The sequence below is a fragment of the Anopheles nili genome, chromosome 2 (genome assembly GCF_943737925.1).
Source record: "Anopheles nili chromosome 2, idAnoNiliSN_F5_01, whole genome shotgun sequence".
Taxonomy (NCBI): Eukaryota; Metazoa; Arthropoda; class Insecta; order Diptera; family Culicidae; genus Anopheles; species Anopheles nili.
Genome location: NC_071291.1, coordinates 5,926,247 through 5,946,076, shown reverse-complemented (window position 1 = coordinate 5,946,076; position 19,830 = coordinate 5,926,247). Strand labels below are relative to the sequence as shown.

Sequence of the window (19,830 nt, the reverse complement as noted above, 5' to 3'; positions counted from 1 at the left end):
GGAGTATCAATAATTTATGCGCTTTCAACACCGCAGCTCGCACGGAAGTGGGCCATACTTCGATCGCCGAAGCATTGAAACGTTTTATCTAATACCATTCACTTTTGATTTATTGGTCGACACGGTTCCAACACGTTCGATGGAACGATCCTTTTGGAGGAGGCATCAGCGGGTTTACGTTGGAGTTGGTGAAACTTATTACGCAACATGCACGGCCAAGCAATGTTTACGTGCGAGTCGTAAAATGGTTCACCTTAAAATGGCCTGACCAGAACGCTTCCGGTTGTGCTTTGCTTATGCAGTGCTCTGGCTGAATATTCGAAAATTGTGACTAAATGCATCTTTAATCGCACTGCCTATTTGTTTTTCTCTGCTATGTGTGTACAACTTAACCTCTTCTATCAAGAATCGCCATTTGTGCAGATGTTCAGTTTCAGGACTTTAGTGTCTTGCTATGCTCTAAGTTGAGTATCAGCTTTTATCGAATGAACTAAGAGATAATCTTGTTCGTATTTCAACGGCATCTGGGGAGTCCATCAATGTCACAGATGATATTTAAAATCGAATTATACAATCAGCTCTCGTTCACTCATGCTCACCAGATAGCTTTCACGTCACAGGCTCGGTGGCGTCCGATCGATCGATGAGATCATGCACTAAGACGGTAAAAAGGTTGATTTTCACGGTACAACGGCGTCGGTTGATGCGTTCTACTGTCCTATTCCTATTTCCACTTGATACGAGAATACCTTCCATCCCCATTGGCCCTGGGCCGGTCTCGGCACCAAATCATACACTCCGCCCAGCTTGCAAGTATCGGCGCCGATACGAAAGTCTCAAGTATCGATTTCCATCATCTCCTCCCAGACAACACATTGCGATCTGAATCCATTCGGATAGGGTTATTTGGTTTTGTTGCCATTTTTGTTTTCTTTTTTGTTGCCACTTTTTCTTGAGGCCCAGTCTCGTGTGACGTCGTTTGGTGCGGAACTGCTCCGCATCATACGACGAGCAGTATTCTTTTTTTGGCTTTTGGGGCTTCAGCACAAGACGCTGCGCGCCAGTAACAACTGATGGCTTAATAGATTACCATAAAGAGCCTTTAATGGTTATGGTTTCGAGCGATGAAAAGCTGAGCCGTTAATCGAGTCAAAGGTTGGCTACCCGCGAAAAAATACCGATATTTAACGATTTTTCCGCTCAGTTCTAGCACAGCGGAGCATGTGCATTTGTTAGACATACAATCTACAACATAACGTGAAAATACTGCTGCGCATTTTTTTGCAAGTCAGATTAATAAAATATAACTTTGCTTCTCTTTCTGGTACCATGATAGCGCACGAATTACAAAAAAATGTTTCTTAATATTTTATTTAAGTACAACCCCCCGCTCGATAATGTCTCGAAAAAAATGTCATGAAATTGTAAAATATGCCACGCACACCCCGGCTATGGTAGTTCAGCAATGTGATGCCTTTCAAGCTGGAATAATTTATTCCAACATGCTCCTGATGTAAAAGAAACACAAACAACTTCTTCACAGTTCTTTACACAACATCGGCGGAACACAGCGGGGGAGATTTTCTTTCTTTTTTCTTTCCTTGGGGCTCAGTATGCTCGGGAAAAGTTGTGCACGGTCGAATCGAGACGGGAAAGTAAAAATAGCTGCTGCGAAAAGAACAGACGTCCCGCGAAAGGGCTCGCCAATATTCGGTTTTTCGTCACTGCTGGAATCAATTAAGCATTCGTGAAGTTGTATTCGAGCGAAAAAGGGAACGTAAAGCACGGGCAACGCTATAATAAATTAAAAGTGAAAAAGCGAAGCAACAATCAACAAACTCGCTGCTTGCCACAGACGCGCGCAGCACTGGCTCGAACATGAAAAGTTCGCTTCGGCACCGGTGACACGTGACTTTGTCCGTGTCCGAAAACGAGAACGAAGCTAGCTGCCTCCGTCGTTTAAAACTTATGCCTCCATCGTCGTCATCTCCTGCGTTGTCGTTATCTCCTACGTCGTCGTTGGTAGGAACCGATTCCGGAGCATCCTGGCTGAGGGAGCTAAAACTGCTTGTCAGATAAATCAGATCAGACCCACACAGAGCTCAGATTCGAAAGCGCACTAGCAGCGAAATCCGTCCCCCGTGTGGCCTCGCAAAAATCGATAAACGATGTCCGGTGTCCGTGTCCGAGATAATGTGCTCGTTCTCGTGGCGAAGACAAAAGGATGCTGAAGCCAAGAAGCAGATAATCACCGGTTCCGCTCACACATTCGCTCTCCGAAACCAACCGCACCTGCCGCGAGGGTGCGAAATTGCTTCCTGGCGCTCACATGAACTATCTTTAGCGTTAAACCTTGGCCGGGATGAAGGCTCCGATCTAAAGGTTTTCCAGCCGTGTGTTGCGAATTCTACTCGCCTCCGTCACGGGTGGCCTGTACAGATTGTCTCGCCGGCACTGTCGATCATCCGTCGGTGTCAGCCCGGCTTTAAATAGCTCGGCTATTTATACATGAACGCCTGCGATAGGAACCGAGGGCTGCTGTATGGGTTAGGCGTTGACGTTTTCGAGCGATTGTAGTATCCTTGAATATGGGTGGTTTCCCTGGCACGACGATAAGACTCAGATCAGCGCGATGCATCGTATCCCAATATCCGTAAATGGACGCGTCGCTTGCGGCCCAAAATGATGACTCAAGTGTTTGCCTTAGTCCGCTTTGTTGTACACTTATTTTATCTCTCACGCCTTTGGCAGAAATGTTTAAAGTCTGCATCCTAGCAGTGGGTATCAACTATTCGAGCTCGATACTTTTGTGGTAAAAAGTCACCAGCGAAGGTCGCTTCAATTTGGGCCAGAACAACTTCTCACAAACGTCGTCATGATCAGGAGGACGGTAAAGATTTGCTGCACGCGCTAATGGGACACAATTTATCCATTATTACACTCAGCTAGACACGAGCATCCACATGTGGTACGACCATTTCAGCGTGTTCGCCTTATCCGTTCGGTACGAGGTCACGTATGGCAGAAGGCGATATTACTTTTGGCCATTCGATTATAACCCATCAAGAGAAGATTTGGCGTTGGGTCTCTTACGACGCGCGTCTGCTCGCTACCAGAAGCATTCGGGTTGCTGAGATGCGAAAGCTCAAATGTCAGCGTGACAGCCGGGTGATGACATTGCCATTTCGCTTCGCTGAGCTCATCGACTGCTTCGATGCTACCATGAGCAAGTTCTGATTTGCGAAATGAGGCCAAGGGGTTTAATTCATAGCGAAAGAACGAGTGACGTTCCATGAATCACGGGCCTGTAATATCACAATTAACAAACAGGAATAGCCAGACGGATGTTTCGCGTATAATGAGGCATTGGCTTGTTGTTTAGGTTTGATAGCAAAAGGAGTCCTTCCCGTGCGAGTAAGTATGCGTTTGAGTTCGTTCACATATGATAGTTTTCCCTTTTACTTACCTAGATTGTTAGAATCCATTTATGCACGGTTTGAAAGCGTTTCAGCTCAGTTTTTCTTCTTAAACTATTCCCTTTTTTTCCTAACTTTACATGCATGTCTTCTAGTTCAAAGTCGCCGCTTTTCCGCTGGGAAAATCGTTGCGTACCCTTACGCGATTTTTTTTATGTTTGGTTTCCTATTTCGTTCCACACTTGTTCCATAGCCGGTCCACAAACGGTGGCGCCATCGACTATCGTCATTACGAAAATCGAAAAAACAAAATCCATCCCAAAAACGATATCACAACAGACCCAAACCAAAATTCACACGTTCATCATTCCCCACCGCTTGACGGCGCATTCCCCGTGCCCAAAAGCACCGATTCGACCATGGCATGGATTCGAGTCAGGTTCATTTTTCTTTTACGATCATGCTTCCTTCCCGTTTCACCACATTTGGACGCCACCAAAGCCGCGCTAGGGCTTCATCCACCGTCCAAGAAAGTCACTCGTCATCATCGTCGACCTCACGCATCCACGAGATTGAGGCCGTAGGCTCGCGACGGTCATGATAAGAACAACGCCTCTTATTATGTCATCGACACGCCATTCCATTTCGCTGTGATCCTTCCAGCTCTGGTATGGCTCGACGCGATGGCTTTTAATCGGCTCCGGACGGATCCGGTCGGCTATGCGCTATGAGTCCACTCATTTGCGACACCGTTTTGTCACTTCGGTCACGATTTATCGTAGATTTGAAAATGGTCCACTAGCACTGGGATTCGGCCGGCGCCGCTCGATGAAATTCGGTAGCTGAGCGATCTTCTTTCTCCCATGGCAATTATTTTTTTGCTCGCGCTTATCTGTACCTTATTAAGACTACAAAACCTGATAATGGAAGGCGAAAAGGATGAGTTTCGCTCTGCACTGGCGTGCGCTGGTTTATTTGGCCTCGCATCCAACCCAAGGACTTCAGCTCCATCGTCGTGGTGTGGCCCGTTTTCCTTTGCGTTTTTACGAAATTGGATCGTAGCGTCAACCAATTATCGCCTGCGGGGACAAGTGGCGTATGATTGATTATTTCCATTGTGTTTGATTGACGATTTTCCCGGGAGCTGTTCACCGAATTTAGCCCAACCCGAGCATGCCAGGAGATTTTCGATCCTTATTTTTTCAAGTATGGTTCATCTCTATGCTGGGGTTTGATCATGAATAACGTTTTCTCTTGTTTTTTACACTCATTTCAAACCACATTTGATTTTAAATTATATTAGTTACTATTTTTTACAAACTTTAAATTTCTAAATATATTGTTTTCTACTACGAAAACGGCAATTCATTGTCGCGATGTGCATTTATTTTTCTCCATTTCCTGGAATCGGTCAGGCACTACATTATCATTTCTGCGGAAGGTGGGCATCCAGTTCAGTAGAAAATGAAAGTTAATGATATTGAGGATGACGATTAGCGATTAATTTACCGTTTAAAAACATGGGATGCCGAACAAAAAGTGATTCAGCATTTTGCCAATTCTGGTAACAAATTATCGCTCGATATCAAGCCGATCAGATTTATGTACTTGAAGTTAGTGTGCCTGCAAAAGGAGTCCAGATTTTTAATCTACGAGCTCCACCAATTTTTACGTCTTTCCCTATTGACCAGGAGTTTCAGTTTGTTTCTTTCCATTTTCACTAGTACACGCCTTCAGCCTTAGGCAAGCGCATGCCTTGCCTTATCCTGGTAGGCCTGATTGATGGCCGACCTTTAACCGACCCTCTTACGAGCGACATCATCAATCTCACATCTCATCAATTCACACCGTTTCTCATTGATTCTCTCTTCACATGATCCATTTACAGGATGCTCTGGCACAGCTTAGAGGTATGTCGTCCGGCATGGGTAGGATAAGTGAACCGATAGAAACGTTGCAGTCCAGAGCCCGGGAGTTGGAGAAGAAGGTCTGTGTTTACATTATATTTCTCTATATTAATCACACTCTCTATCCTCCCTCTTCATAACCATCGCACCGTTACAAGCTCACACACCAATGAACAAACAAATGAACCAACATTGCAACAACATCTTCCATCCATCCACAGACGCGTTCACGTTCTTGTAAATGTTGATTCACTTTGCACAACGATGGAACACGTCTCATTTTATCTCCATAGAAGTATTAGTCTTACTGTTACGATATTTAAGCCTTTCGTATTCATTTTTCATCCTTGGGAAGCTCATCGATCACTTATCACATGTTTCCCATTCTGTATCGTGCTTCTTCTGTCGAACTAGAGCCGAGGCAGCCTACTCGTAGCTACATCTTTTCTTCGTGAGCTCTTATGTATTACTTAGTTGAAATACTGTAGTATTTTGTTGGCTTGTTTTATTTCTCATTCGATTTCCGCTTTCGTTTTTTAACCTCGTATATTTCAATTCCATAATTTGTAAAGAAAAGGCGTTAGTATGTCAGACTTGTTTTGTATTCAATTTACTTCGCATTTGGTATTCTTTCCTTTTCAACGTATAGCTTCGGATTCAAAAATATTTCTTTCATTTTGCTTCCTCAAAAATGTAGTTAGTCATCTTTTCTGCTTTCGATATGTTTCGTGCTTATGGCTATGACTTTTCCCATTCCTGTTTTATATTTCATGTCGTTTTGGTTTCACGTTCGTGTAGTAGCATTGATTAGTACATCCTTGTGGTGTACACCCTCTGTTTACTATGGTGTACTCAATGTGAATGTGACGATATCTTTCTCTGTAATGGTGTTGGAAAAACATACCTTTTCGCTTTTGTTGAAAGGCAGAAATCGAACAAAAGCTACCTCAACGAATGCTATTTCTAAACTTTCCGTATTTGCGAATAATTGTGTGTATTTATTACGCTGATGATAAACCGCAGGGTGTCCTCGAGCGCGAGTCTAGACCACATATCTGTAAGTCTGTTGGTTTGGCCACAGCACACAAAACTGTCAGCGCCAACTTATCCGCCCACCGTCTGCTTTCTCGAGGCATGATTACGTCTCCTACCACCGAGCGCCGAGTCAAGGACGGTCGCGATGGTTTTGCCCAGGTTTCACGAGAAGAGCTGACGGCCTGGGGGTTTCAGAGGCTGAAGGGTGATAACTTTCCTACCTCAACCGTTACCGGAAACACCGCGAGGCTCAAACTAGTGACAGAAGCGCACCGACGACAAACGACGCAACGTAATCGTCGCCATCGTCAGCGCGGCCGGAAACGGGCCGAGCCGAACGGCGCTCCAGCTCGTTCCGGGCCGTTCATTTTTCATTACACAAAAATGACGAAGTAATTAGCAAGTTCTTGGCAGTCTTGGGCCCGGGAACGGGGTGGAGCCGTGAGACCACTCAGCGTGCTAATCGGAGCATTATGGAACGACGTAACCACGCCCGGTTGATCAGCAGCTTGTTATGCAATTAAAAGTGATAAATTGCAGACAAACCTCGACGATTTTTCGTCCGCACGAGAGCATTATGGGTGGGTTGTAAGCAGGAACCAAGAAAACTCTTGCTTGTGATAGTACTTGATTCGGCCCTATGAAATGAACCTTTCTCGGTTACGCCATCCGCTTTGGTGCCGCTTGATTATTTCCACGTTTCCGCTCAGCTGCATCCATCGAAGCGGAAACCGAAGACTCTTCCCATTAGAAGAGGACAGAAGAAGGAGATAAACACAGCACTCGTTGGACACGTGACTGCTATCGTAGCAAAAGTAGAAATCGATTAGCATCCTTTCCTTATGCAGCAAACACCATATCTTCTCTTTTTCCTTCCAGGCAGTGTGCTAGATACGATCATCTTCACGACGTAAGGATTAATTTGTTATCCTGTTTTTTGAAAAGACTTATCAATGTAGCAGTTCTTGCATCATGCATCGTATTATTTGCTTGTGATAGAGATTCATGAGTTAAATAGTTAAAGACTTGCACAATTTTTAGATAACAGAAATGAATCCTGTTTTGTTTCAGTTATATCTTTCATTAGCTGGCAAATCATTAAAAAAATAAAATAAATGTACTGCGTAATGGAGGCGCCTGGTTTTTATTGATATTTTTCATGCTTTTTCATGGAATACTCAACGAATCATTTTCAATGACCAGCTTTTCTATAATTTTTGACTTTAAAAAACAATGTAATAGCCGGACAGATTCATAGAATATATTTCTTTCTATAAAGAAAAGTAAATTAAAAAAATCACTGAAACCGTAAAGAAATACACATGTTTTGTGCCCCCCATTGGACGCCCATAAACAAGTGTTTCCATTTTCTAGCCTCACTGCACCCCTTTTCTCTTCAAACAAGAAGCCAATCCTCCTTGACAGCTAATAAACCGAGCCATATTTTACGAAACTCCTGCAAATCGACCGGCGTTTTCGAGGAACCGATAAAGCTCTTCGCTAGTCTCGCTACCTCAAGCGTTCAGGCAGCAACGATTGGCTTTTGCCTTCAAGCAGTGCCGATTGGACCGCCAAGGCACACTGTCAAACGCTCAAAGCAGAGCCTCAACATTCGCTTGCCGACACCATCGCACGCCAGGCGAACGAGATTTATAGCCAGTACGCAAGCGAGCTTACGTGGGTATATCTGTTTTATTACCCCCAAAGTGGCTATTCAATTATGGGAACCGGCAAGAGTGCGTCTCCGGCAAATACATTAATTTCGCTCCGACGAGCCCCCCGATCGAGAAACGCGGTTTGGTGGACTCGTTACAGGGCGTTTCTTAAAGTGCGCCCTTGAAAGCACATGGGACTGGGGACGGTTTCCGTTACTCTCGGGCGACGAAACCTTACACCCGAAATCGATGCCTTTACCGAATTGAAGAGGCCAGAAAGTTACTCTACGTCGTTAGCGTGCTCACGGACAGGCCCTGTGATGTAATGCAAAATGCGAACCGAATGCCCCTACAAATTAGTCCCCTATTGAACGATCAACAGCGTAGCGATGGCGGCGAGTAAACTCCAATGGCACCCATAATTTTCGTTCTTCACTTTCCCACTGTGCGCAAGCCGGTCAACCGGATTTGGCAAGGAGCAAGTGCAAAAACGTAGGCCAATCAGCACAACCGTCTATCGTCGACCAAACATCTCCTCCGAGTGTCATTAGTCTGGGGCAAAGGAATCCTTGGCACAGAGCTGATGACATAAAATACCCTACGAAATGACACGCGTAAAACGATATCAGTGGCACGATTTGGAACTACTTCAAAGTTTGCCTTTTTCTAGCGACCAGCTTTCATTACATTACATAGCAGGCGTAAGGACCTGATTTTGTCATCAAGAAGAATTAAGCAATCAAAACTATATCGCAAAAAGTGTGTACAATCGAAGCCGAAAAGACAGTTATCGGTTTGACTGTTGAATGTATAGTGATCGTATTGTGTTGTGCTTATTATTGCTTTAATGAGACAAAATAATAGTGACAACATATTACCTAACTGAATCAAAAATTATAATATTCCCTCAGCATAACCTCGGTAATGTTGTATTTCTAAATTTCATCTTTCATCAACGTATCATAGTTTGTTCATAGTTTCCAGGCGAGAAATTTGGAATTATAATTAACGATGTGAGTTGTCCAGAGCATACCTTGGGGAGTAATATCGGGTGAGATATTACGGTGACTCTGTTCATAGTATTTGTCGAACCTTCTGTCTCTGGCGTAGAAATTGATGTTTGTAGTTGCTAACGCGCAAGCTTTTCTTTAAAGCTACGGGCTATGAATGTTTTCCTTTTTCTGTCTTTTTCTCTCGATCTTTTTCTCGCTTGCTTTTATCTATCGTTCTCTAACAGCTCTGGTATATAATGTTGAACCTTTGTTATGTGGCTGAATGTTTCGTAGGTATAGAATTAGACTAGTAATGTATTAGCCCTTCGCTTTACAGCTCTCTATGGTTGCTGTTGAATGTTTAATTCGCATTTGTATGTCCTGTGTAATCGTAATAACGCTCTCCGCCACGAATGTGAATTGTATTTAAACCAGCGACATAGCTTTCTCCCGTATGTTATGCTCACTGTCGTAACTATTCTTTTCAAATAATCCTTTTTAGCAGCGCTTGGCATTGACAGTGCATCCTTGTAACCGAGTATATCTGTTGTATACCTTATTTTGCCGAGCGTGCGCCTTTTTACTCACTATTTCTAGAAGCCCAAACAGCATATCAATATCACCATCGTGTACTCCACGACTCCCTCTCAAAAACGAAACAAACAGATAGAGAAAACAAAACAATAAAAGCCATCATAGCCGGCAATTGGTTCCGCGCTAGTAAATGGATACCTATAAACACTTCCTTCACCAGCCAACATTAACTTTATTAGTCAGCCCACGGTAGGAGTAACTCGGAAGAAGCACACGTTCAATGTAACAGAAACCAACTACTGACAACAGCAACAATGTATGCACATCACACCGAACACGTCTCTCCACGAACCCTCATCCGCTCCCAAACTATCTCTCTTTCTCCCTCTATTTCTTCGGTCCACCGAAACGTTGGTCGAAGAAAGTACAAGCAAAAGCAAAATATCATCCATAATTGTGTTCTATTTCTTTGCGCTCCGGTCTACGCGACACATCCCTCAAACTGATTGAAACCCCGAATGAACGAAATTGCGCCACCCACAAAACAGGCCGCCCTCGAGACGGTCCGCTGCGAGGAGCTGCAGCTCGAGCTTTCGGCGGCGCTGAAATCCCGCCCAGGACGCACAGTCGGATCTGGCTCGGGCGGGTCGAGTGGACCGATGATGACTAGCCTTGGTGGCACGCTGTCCGGAACCGGCATGGTGGGTTCGACCTCCATCGGCAATAGCTGCACCGCCGTGAGCAATCCTTCGTCCGCCAGCGTAACCCTCAATAGCATCGGCGGCGGCGGTGGTGGCGGCGTCTACGGCCATGCAAGCTCCGTGGTGGGCAACAGTAGCGCCCTCGAGCGGTCGCTAGCAGGTTACGGCAGCTCAGTGACCAGCTCGGGCGTTGGCAGCGGTGGGGGCCGCGGGATGGACGGCATGGGAGGCATGGGACACGGCACGAGCATCGGTATGAGCAGCAGTAGTGGCATCGGATCCGGCAACACCGGCGGCAGCACCGTCACCTGGGCTCCCACGCCAACCGGACACCAGCAGGGCACCGAGATTGATAGAATAATGGCAAAGATCGAACAGGCACGTTTATCCATTGCTAATGTATGTGTGTTAAACTAGAGAACAAACTCCACACAATCTCCGCATTCACGTGTTCTTTCGCCCTTGTGTTCGATTCTGTTCGTTTTCGGTTGTTTTTTTATGGATTGAAATTACACTTTTTTGTTTTCGGTTCGATTGTTTTCGCTGTACCATCTCTTTCTATTGCATTGAGATTCATAGTTTCCCTTCCGTTTGTTTGTCTTTTTGTCAGTTTTGTTTGCTCTTCCGCAGTTTTGAACAAACAATCAACTGCCCCCGGCACAGCTCAAGCAGTCCGGTTGCCTCCGGGTGCCCTGATCGGTGCCAATCCTGGGGCAGAGTTTTATCGTTTTACTAGACCGATCCAGTTCAGTGTGCCTGTTTTCTATGGATTGCCGTTATATGATTGTGTTTTGTTCGCTTCTTTCATTTCTATTGCCTCTCCTGGTCTCGCCTGCACAGGCACGGCCGCAAGCCAGGTTCACGATAAGAGTCAGTTCGCTCGTTTAGAATAGAAAACTTTCGAAAGTGGACGATAGAATAGCGAATAGATCAATAGACATTGTTTTGTTTTTCATGCAACACTTGATTTTTTTTATAATCTAGTTTTTAGGGAATGAATTGTGTTGCCTGTTGTGTTCGTTTCCCATTCGGCTGTTGCATTTTACTGATAGTACAAAGGATTAACAGTGGCGTATTGTATGGTTGAATGAACAGGAACTGTTGTGTGCAATTCAATCACTGTCTAAAATTTAAATTGGTTCTCCGATACACTAAACTTGATGGTAGCAGAAAATGTTTACTAGTTGAAGAATGTATGTCAAGGGTATATATATTTTTGTGAATCCTTTCTTTGTGTATATTTCTAGTTAAGATACAAATAGTCAGAAAAATTTTTAAATTTCTATTCCTTCAGCCATACAACGTCAATCTTTTAAATATTTGATTTGAGATGTATTTTGATACCACAACAGCTGCAATGTGTTCGGAACCTTGCCCATAATTTTAAAAAATAGAATAGCTCTAATTCAAATAGATTAGTTTGCAGTGCGCTGCCAACATTTCCAAGCATAACAACGCAATGGCCACCAGTGTGAGAAGATAACCTTTTTTCATAGCTGCAGGAGTTTTAGGTGTTTTTCTGCTTCTAGCTTAGTGTGCAGTTTCTATTTTCCTATTTTCTGTCGTCACCATAACCATTCCTCACGTGCAGCATCCGTTTTGTTCGTTCGTTGCAATGGTACGCAAGCAAACGGAGCTTAACAAAGATTCTACGTTTTGTTTTCCCGTTTTGGTCCCGTGTTGCCCTGCCTTGCCGGGTTTGCCACCGGGGGACCGGATACCTGCAAGGGTCGAAGCGAATCCGCCACGTCAGGCTGTGACCACGGGTGGGACCATGCATGGCGCGATAGCATGAAAATAAAACCTAGAACGGCGCCTCGTCTGCCATGACGTGTAGCGAAGCGAAATCAACCAGCCCGCACGACGAACGCACGCGAACGGATCAGAAACCGTGGCCCGACAACTGATATCCTGTCCTGATCGCTCGTTTTAGGACAATCGCATATTGGCCGAGCTCGAACATCCACGCACAACCGGACCGATCATGTCGTCGGCGCTGGGTACTAGCGGTCTGTCGAGCGTATCGGCTGGGCTCGGACTGTCCTCGCATCAGTCGCACCTGCATCAGACGCCCTCGAGCCTTGCATCACAGATCACCACTTCGGCCATACTAGGCGGCTTGTCCGGATTAAGCGGCGCTCCCATGGGTACCGGTGGGCTTGGCATGAACTCGATCGGGCTCGGCATGGGTGCCCCTGGTAGTGCCAGCGGAATCGGCGCCGGCGTTAGTTCGGCCATGGCCGCCGGTATCAGCTCTATCACCGGCGGTGTCAGCTCGATGGGAGTGACATCAAGCGCTAGCAGCCACGCACTGGCCGACGGGCAGTATAGCGGCCTCACGTCGTCCACCGGCGGAAGCAGCACGAACCACTACTCGACCAACGCCAACGTTTCACCACTGCCAAGCCGAGCAAACCCAATGAGCACCACCATGCCACCCCTCTGCCAGGTGCCATTACAATCTTTAGTGGTTTATTGTCCCCACCAACTAGTCATCTCATCTCATCAACGTCAATCCTTCCATATTCATATCATACATCCATATTATTATCCTTATGAGCGCCAAATTGCGATCAGAAATTGCTTTTGTGCAACTGTTTCCGATCGATTTTTAACAAATAAACAACAAACCAAGTGCCATCATGTATGTAGCACAAATCACTGGGCGCCTCCATGGCATAAGCGTGCTTTACAAAACACCATGCTTCTCCATGGCATTCAAAATCTTAGAAAACACCATGCGCCACCAAGAAACTATTTCTTACACATAGTTGGGTGCCTCCATAGCATACAAAATACCATGCTTCTGCATGGCTTTCAAAATGTTACAAAACACCATGCGCCTCCATGTGGTTGTTTTTTAACAAATAGTTGGGCGCCTAGATGATTACAAAATTTTACATTGAACTGAACTGTAAAGTTAAGATCCTTTCAAAGGAATCTCCAGATTGCTAATGAAACATACGACACCAGGCACGGTTTCGTGTACAAATAATTTGAGTAGAATGTTTGGTATAAGAAACATAACGACAAAAAGCGTTGCCATTTATCCCGCCTGTTGATTTTAACTCACAGTATTTAACACAAAGCTCCAACACACGCCACACTTTATTTTCTCCTATAATTGGCAATATTACAACTCTAACGATTGGCCCTTTGATAGATCGTTTTGTACATATCATCGTTCCAATAACCGAAAAGTGTTAGATGATTTATTTTCCCTCAAAGAACAAATTGTTCTGACTCCAACTCGATTCATATGCTGCTGTTCGCGCTCCAAAATGGCGCAGTAGATAGCTCAAGCCGTTGCCTGTTGACTCCATACCACCCGCTAACAAGTACCGAACCGTATCGATCGTAGCGTAGCCGTGTTCTTCAATTATTATAGATTGAATTATCCTTTTTGATTGCATGCCCAGTAGCTAACCACTATGCCGTAGTTCAAAGTTGAGTACCACGTAGATCGGGACACAGTGAGCCACCTCTCCTCTTCCTGTTCGATTTCAATCTGTTCTTTCGCTAGGCAGCAGCTGTAAGCAAGAAGCCTCTGTCACATTATACGTTACATCTTGCAGTGTTGTTTCAAGCTAAGTGAAATTCACAGCTAAGTCAAAAAAAACCTTTCAAATAACTGCAAGAAAAACTTGCCTAAGTCTTGCCATTCTGACTTATTTATTTTACTCTATGCATACAAGCAACAAAATCCAACAACATAAGCACATCAAATTGTTTTAGTATATCGGAAACTGCCACCTACCATCCAACATCGTTGGACTTCTACCGGAGACCAGTTAGGTTTGCGTTCTCTTCCTATGCCTGATTCTGCTACATTCTGGCGATGCGACAAACAAACCACTGCGGATGGATTCATTTAATAAGTACAAACGCGCTTTCCGCGGTTGATGGGGAGGTTTCTGTTCTTTCCCACAGCCTTATACTCTGGTCGCCTATATTGCTATGAAATTTCATTTACGCACAAAATGAAAATAGCAGCACAAGCGCCATCTTCGTGAACCGTTCACCGATGTTCTTGCATCATTTGACGGTTTGTTGGCGAACCACAAAGCTGTTCTTCTCGTTTGAGCTTTTTGTCAGATCTTCTTCTCGAGCCGACTCGCTTTCGCATCACTATTTCCTCGCACCGTCTCACTTTGCCAGATTGTTGGTCACTGCAACATGGCAAACAAGCTCCAGACTCGCTTTCAATTATGGCGCAGATCTAATAAAATTGATTATAGCATCCGGGGCCCGGCGGCTTTAAAAATGAATACACTTTTAGCATCTGAGGGTGGCCCACTTAAAAGCAAACCGGTGGCACGGCGGAGATGGTTCATTTTATTTCTGTCTATCTAACGGACGCCTGGTTCCACGAGAGGCTTAGCGTGCCATCAAAAATGAGCATCATTTGAGAAAAACTGACTCATGTTGCTATCATTCGTCTCCATTAGTGAGCCGCAGGCAGCTGATGCGTACAAACGTTCGATTGTTTGCAGCCCAGAGACGGAAAGTTTTTCGCAGTATATAAACGAATCCAAGCATCATTCTCTTGCTACGGAACGTCTAACATGAGCAGGGATTTCAAAAGCTCTGCCTACTTATTTTCCACTTGATGGTAAAATATGCGTCCGTTTTACTTCACGTTGCATGCAAAAAAAGCGTGGTATAGTCACAAAATGATATTAAGTAAACTGAGAGCCTTTGTCAAAGGAAATGACCACCACTTTGCAGCTGATTGCCTCCAGCGAGTCATCAATCAAACGAGCCTATTCCACTATCCTCTATGATCATTTACAAGGACGCGGGTGCACTTAACGTTGATAATTGGAAGCGCATGTTTTTACAGTCGTATCAAGATCCGAACCTCATCTTCAGCTACTAGCAAACACCCATTAGTGAACAATACCCGAGACTTAAATCATTTTCGATAGTTCTTTTTTCTCCTCTTGTATCTCCGAAATCGCCTTGAACTGTCACAAACACGATGATGTAATAACTGCTCCCAGTAGCCCACGACGTATCGTGTAGCACAGTGTAATGAATTGTAATGTATGGCGACGCCAGTTGCTCCGTTCGTGTCTGCAATGGCCCAACGACCCTGTGCTCTATTGTGAGCGGTAGTGCTGAACTTCGACACTCGATTGTGTCGTTGGTACAGCAGAAAATTGTCCGTCGCTGTGTAGCGTTTGATTTATACACATTCTGTCTACTACAGCGTGCGTGGTTGGGCTTTAACATTGGAAAAGTGCTAAACCAAAGCTACAAACCCTCGCCCCACCTACATGTTAGAAGCATAGGAAAAAAAATCTTCTTCAAGCGATGAACGAAAAGCGGATCGCACATATAAGGAATAAATCCTTTTCCGAAGAAAAAAAAATCCTCGACTGCTTGTTATAGTGGAGTTCTCTCATGAGTTTCCCCCAACATGCTTCGAATCTTTGAGCCGCATTCCCTACTACACGCTACAGTTTTCAAATCCATCCTTTGGGATCTTCCCTCCATATGCCGGGTAGTCGTTTCTTTCGAAAACGTCCATAGCGAAGCTCGTGCGGGTCCGGGATGCTTCCGGTAGCAATTTCAACGCAAATGCAAGCGCTCCCATCCAAGCTGTTGCCGGCCATCTCGGCCGTCTGTCGAACGGGAACCTCAATCAATAACAATCTCGGATCCCAGGCACCCCGAATAATGCAACGTTATCGCTCCAGTCCAGCACGGGTCACCCTCTGTTTGATGCTCGGTGGCCAGGTTTGATGGGAGAAAAAAAGGGGTGTTTCATAAATGTTGGATTTATTGTTTTCGTTTAGCAAACCACTGAAAAAATGGCTCCACACGATGGGATTGGGCCACAGGCTGATCTGGTACACTCGTAAATTCAGCCACCTTGGTGTGGTCACGTAGTTTACTTCATCCACCTTTCACCAGCGCACCTCGCACTCAACTTTACTTGATTGATGCTAAAAACGAACACCTCACATATATCTTGCGGGATGACTTTTCTCGTTGAATCAAATCGTTGTTTTTGTGTGATTTAAGAACACCTCAAAACTGCCAGCTAGCCACTGATTGCTGTAAAGATTTTGCACCGTCACTTGATTTACGTTGGTGTTGGGATTTAATAGCGGTCGGTTATGATTGTGGTGCGCTGTAAAACGATCCCCTATTAATCCCGCCAACAGACGAACATTATTCAGTGCAAATTTAAACGGATGAAAAATTAAGATGAAACCAAGCAAGCAAGTACCCGCTTAGAGCTAGTTGTTGTTTGAGCTAAACTGTACGCATAACAATAGTTTATGAGGAGGCAGCAGTCTAGTTCGCCATGGCTAGACAGATTTTATGCTCATTCAGAGCCAAAGCCCAAAGACCTCTCTTCGGTGGTCGGGAGCGACGACAGCAATATCACATTTTATTGCACGTTCTTGGCTGCACAATGCTTTAATGCGACACGACCTTCCAGCGGCAATTTGCCGTCATCTGTATGCGCACCGGGACCGCGGAGAGTCGTTGTCTCGTACCAGCAGTTTGCCGCACTCGTCGCTAGCAGCTGAAGTCCGCCAGAACCAGGAAGGCCACTAGATTGGCGTATATCATGCTTGGAGTGTGTGTGCGTTTGACGCCACTAACTCACACAGCAAACACTATGACGCACTTCAGTGCCAGCAGGATGCATTTCGTCCCCGAAAGGCTACCGAGTATCTCTAAAGGCTGTTTCAATTCAAATTTGAACCCCACGAGTCCAAAACGAGGTCACACGCGCCTCCATTGATCGAGAGCGGAACAGGCACAAAGCCAACGCCAAACGGCACAGCCCAGTCAGTCGGTAGAAGCCATTGTGGCCGCACGACCGCGTAAGTCCCAATCTGCGCCGTTTTGGGCACGTGGCCGTTGGTAATCGTTTCTGCTGAACGGCATTTAATTAACCGTTGGATTTTGGTGCGATTCCCGGGGTACTGTCTCGCGTAGGTGCCATTACGTGCGACGTGAAGCTTCGTGCTCGTGTTTGGAGCTGTGTGACGGCCTAACCAGGGAAGCCATCGCTATGTAAACACAAAGCTTTGGGTTAAATATTTGCCCAGCAAACATTACCACGCAACCCCGTGCCTGAGCGCAACCGGCTGGGGTAAGTTTACTGTCGAATTTGTCGGAACAACAATCCCTGATGCCACCAACGGTGCCGAGTGTCTGTGGCTCGTCTGGACGTGAATGCGTCGCGTTCGATTCTAATCGTGTGAAATGAAAGTTCCTTCACGACCTGTAAACTGAGGGTAAAAAGCTCCCCGTGGAAGTCAGCGAAATGAAATAAAGTGCAAGAGTTAGTGTTCACACGTCGCCAACATTGAGATTAGATTGAGTTTTGAAGGGGTGCACCATAAAATATCCTCGCTCATGCGCGCGACGAGTTAACCTACCCACAAAACGGATAAATTAATGCAGGCATGTGGGCAAACATCTCTCTTCGTGCGCTGGCCGCTCTCAAAGCACCCTTCGGGGAAGAATTTCCGCACTCAATTTATGTATCAAATAATCACCGGCAAACGTTGCGTAAGAATGCCGGGCATTTTCATCGGTGATCCTCATCATCGCCACGGTCCGCCACTCGATTCATTGGAATTTTTAATCTCGCACCCGGCAACCGATCGTCGACGCGAGCCTGGCGAGTCGGCTTGCCTTGAGGACGGTGGGAAATCGTTGTGGAAATTCGCCTCCACCGAGCGGCACATTTCCATATTCATGAAACATTTGCCATTCCGTTCTCATTTGAATTCAACACCGCCGCCATTTTGGGGCGCCCAGGTTTCGCCGCACGATCGTTCGATACCGATTGTGGCGCCCTCTGGCGGAGCATCCGTCAGGAGCGCGCTCGGAGCTTCGTGTGCTCATGTGTTTATTTGATTTTCAGTTGTCCGTTTTCCGTTGGTCTCCTTGGTTTATCGTTCGTGTAAGTCCTTGCGCCATTCGCCTCATCGCACCGAACCTCTCCGACCCCATCATTCAAGAACCCGTCCCATCACGTACTGCCGCGTGTGTGTCGCATACGCACACGAACACGGATTGCGCCAGACGGTCGTCCTGGCTGCGTGTGATTTTTCTTTGTCCTCTTCCACAACCCACCCTTCCTTCGCTCCCACGGTTTTGCGCTGATCGCATTCTCACTCACGATCTCTTTCTCGTTCTCGCCCACGCGTGCATGCGCCCACGCAGAGCACGACCATGCCTGTCCTGTCGCTGCACAACACCCACTCGATACCGTCGGGTTCGGCGAGCTACACACTGGGGCTGAGTGTTGCGCCAGTCGCTTCATCCTACACCTTTCCGACACACTCGGCCACGACCGGTGGGTTGGCGAGTGTGCTGGGGGCGACGTCTGGCGTGACCGGAGCCGGCGTGTCCGGACTGACCGGGCTGGGCGGTGGGCTAGGGACGGGTGGCGGGCTCAACCTCACCTCAACCAACCCACTCACCAGCTCACTCGGTACCAACCTGACCAACTACAACACCAGCTCGTCTTACTCGACCTACACCAATCCGCTGTTGAGCGGGACCGGCGGTATCAGCTCGAAACTCAACATGAAGCCGCTCGACGAGCTTGACTTGCTGACGCGGTACGGTGGACGGGGCGGCACCCCTTGTTCTCCCATTCCCCCCGCCAACTGGGGTCTGGACAGCTACAGTGGCATCGATGGCGTCAATCCCGCCTTCATGCACACCCAAAACCGATCGCTCATCGGCATGGAGCTGGATGGTGAGTAACGAGAGGCATTTGGCGTGATCAAACAGGGTGTTAATCGTTTTTCAATCTCTCTTCCGCAGCTCGATCGCATGGGCTCACGCTGAACGGAACAGGTGAGCCGCAGGTCGACATGCTGGACATCCCGGGCAAGGGTAGATGCTGCGTGTTCATCGCCCGGTTCTCTTATGACCCACCGGAGTAAGTGTTATCGGAGTTCGATCTGTTCTTTAGCCATCACTCACGCGAACGTTGTCTCGCATTCACAGTGTGGAAGGTTCAGAAGGAGAGCTAGCGTTGTGTGCCGGTGACTACCTGCTGGTTTGGGGTAACGGTGAACCCCAGGGTGGATACTTCGACGCGGAACTTCTGGACGGTCGACGAGGACTCGTGCCGGCGTCCTTTGTGCAGAGACTCGTCGGTTAGTATCGTAGAGACGCTCTGTATCTGGGGTCTTTCGAATCAGTGGGCATTCTTCTTTCGTCCATCCAGGCGATGACCTGTTGGAATTCCACCAGGCCGTGGTTTCGACGTTGCGTGATGCGGACGACGCGCCTATCCCACTCGATCCGGCCCCGCTGCCCTCGAATAATCCGCTCATTCCACACACGTCCGAGGATCTGGCGCGGATCAGCGAAACTCATACCGATCTAGGACAAGATCTCGACGATGAAGCCGACACAGGTAGGCCACCACATGACCGCTGCATGTCCTTCTGCTCACCCCCGGGAGAAGAACGCGTCCAAGGGGACTTTTGTCATCCTGTCTTCCTTTCTTCTAATGGCGACTCTCTGCCTGACGTTCCTCACTCCCACGTTCTTTTCAAAGCACCTTCTTGCTTGCTCCATCAAGAATATCTTGATAT

General features: G+C 46.5%; 1 protein-coding gene across 1 annotated transcript in view; it reads left to right on the top strand.

Moving 5' to 3' along the window:
* Window positions 1-19,830, top strand: part of LOC128721253 (uncharacterized) — a 52,005-nt gene that overhangs the window by 6,025 nt on the left and 26,150 nt on the right. Inside the window, exons 2-8 of the mRNA XM_053814988.1 lie at window positions 5,305-5,403; window positions 10,088-10,639; window positions 12,174-12,689; window positions 18,440-18,980; window positions 19,049-19,166; window positions 19,235-19,386; window positions 19,458-19,649. Coding sequence (XP_053670963.1) covers window positions 5,305-5,403; window positions 10,088-10,639; window positions 12,174-12,689; window positions 18,440-18,980; window positions 19,049-19,166; window positions 19,235-19,386; window positions 19,458-19,649 — 2,170 coding nt within the window. The remainder of the gene's footprint in view (window positions 1-5,304; window positions 5,404-10,087; window positions 10,640-12,173; window positions 12,690-18,439; window positions 18,981-19,048; window positions 19,167-19,234; window positions 19,387-19,457; window positions 19,650-19,830) is intronic.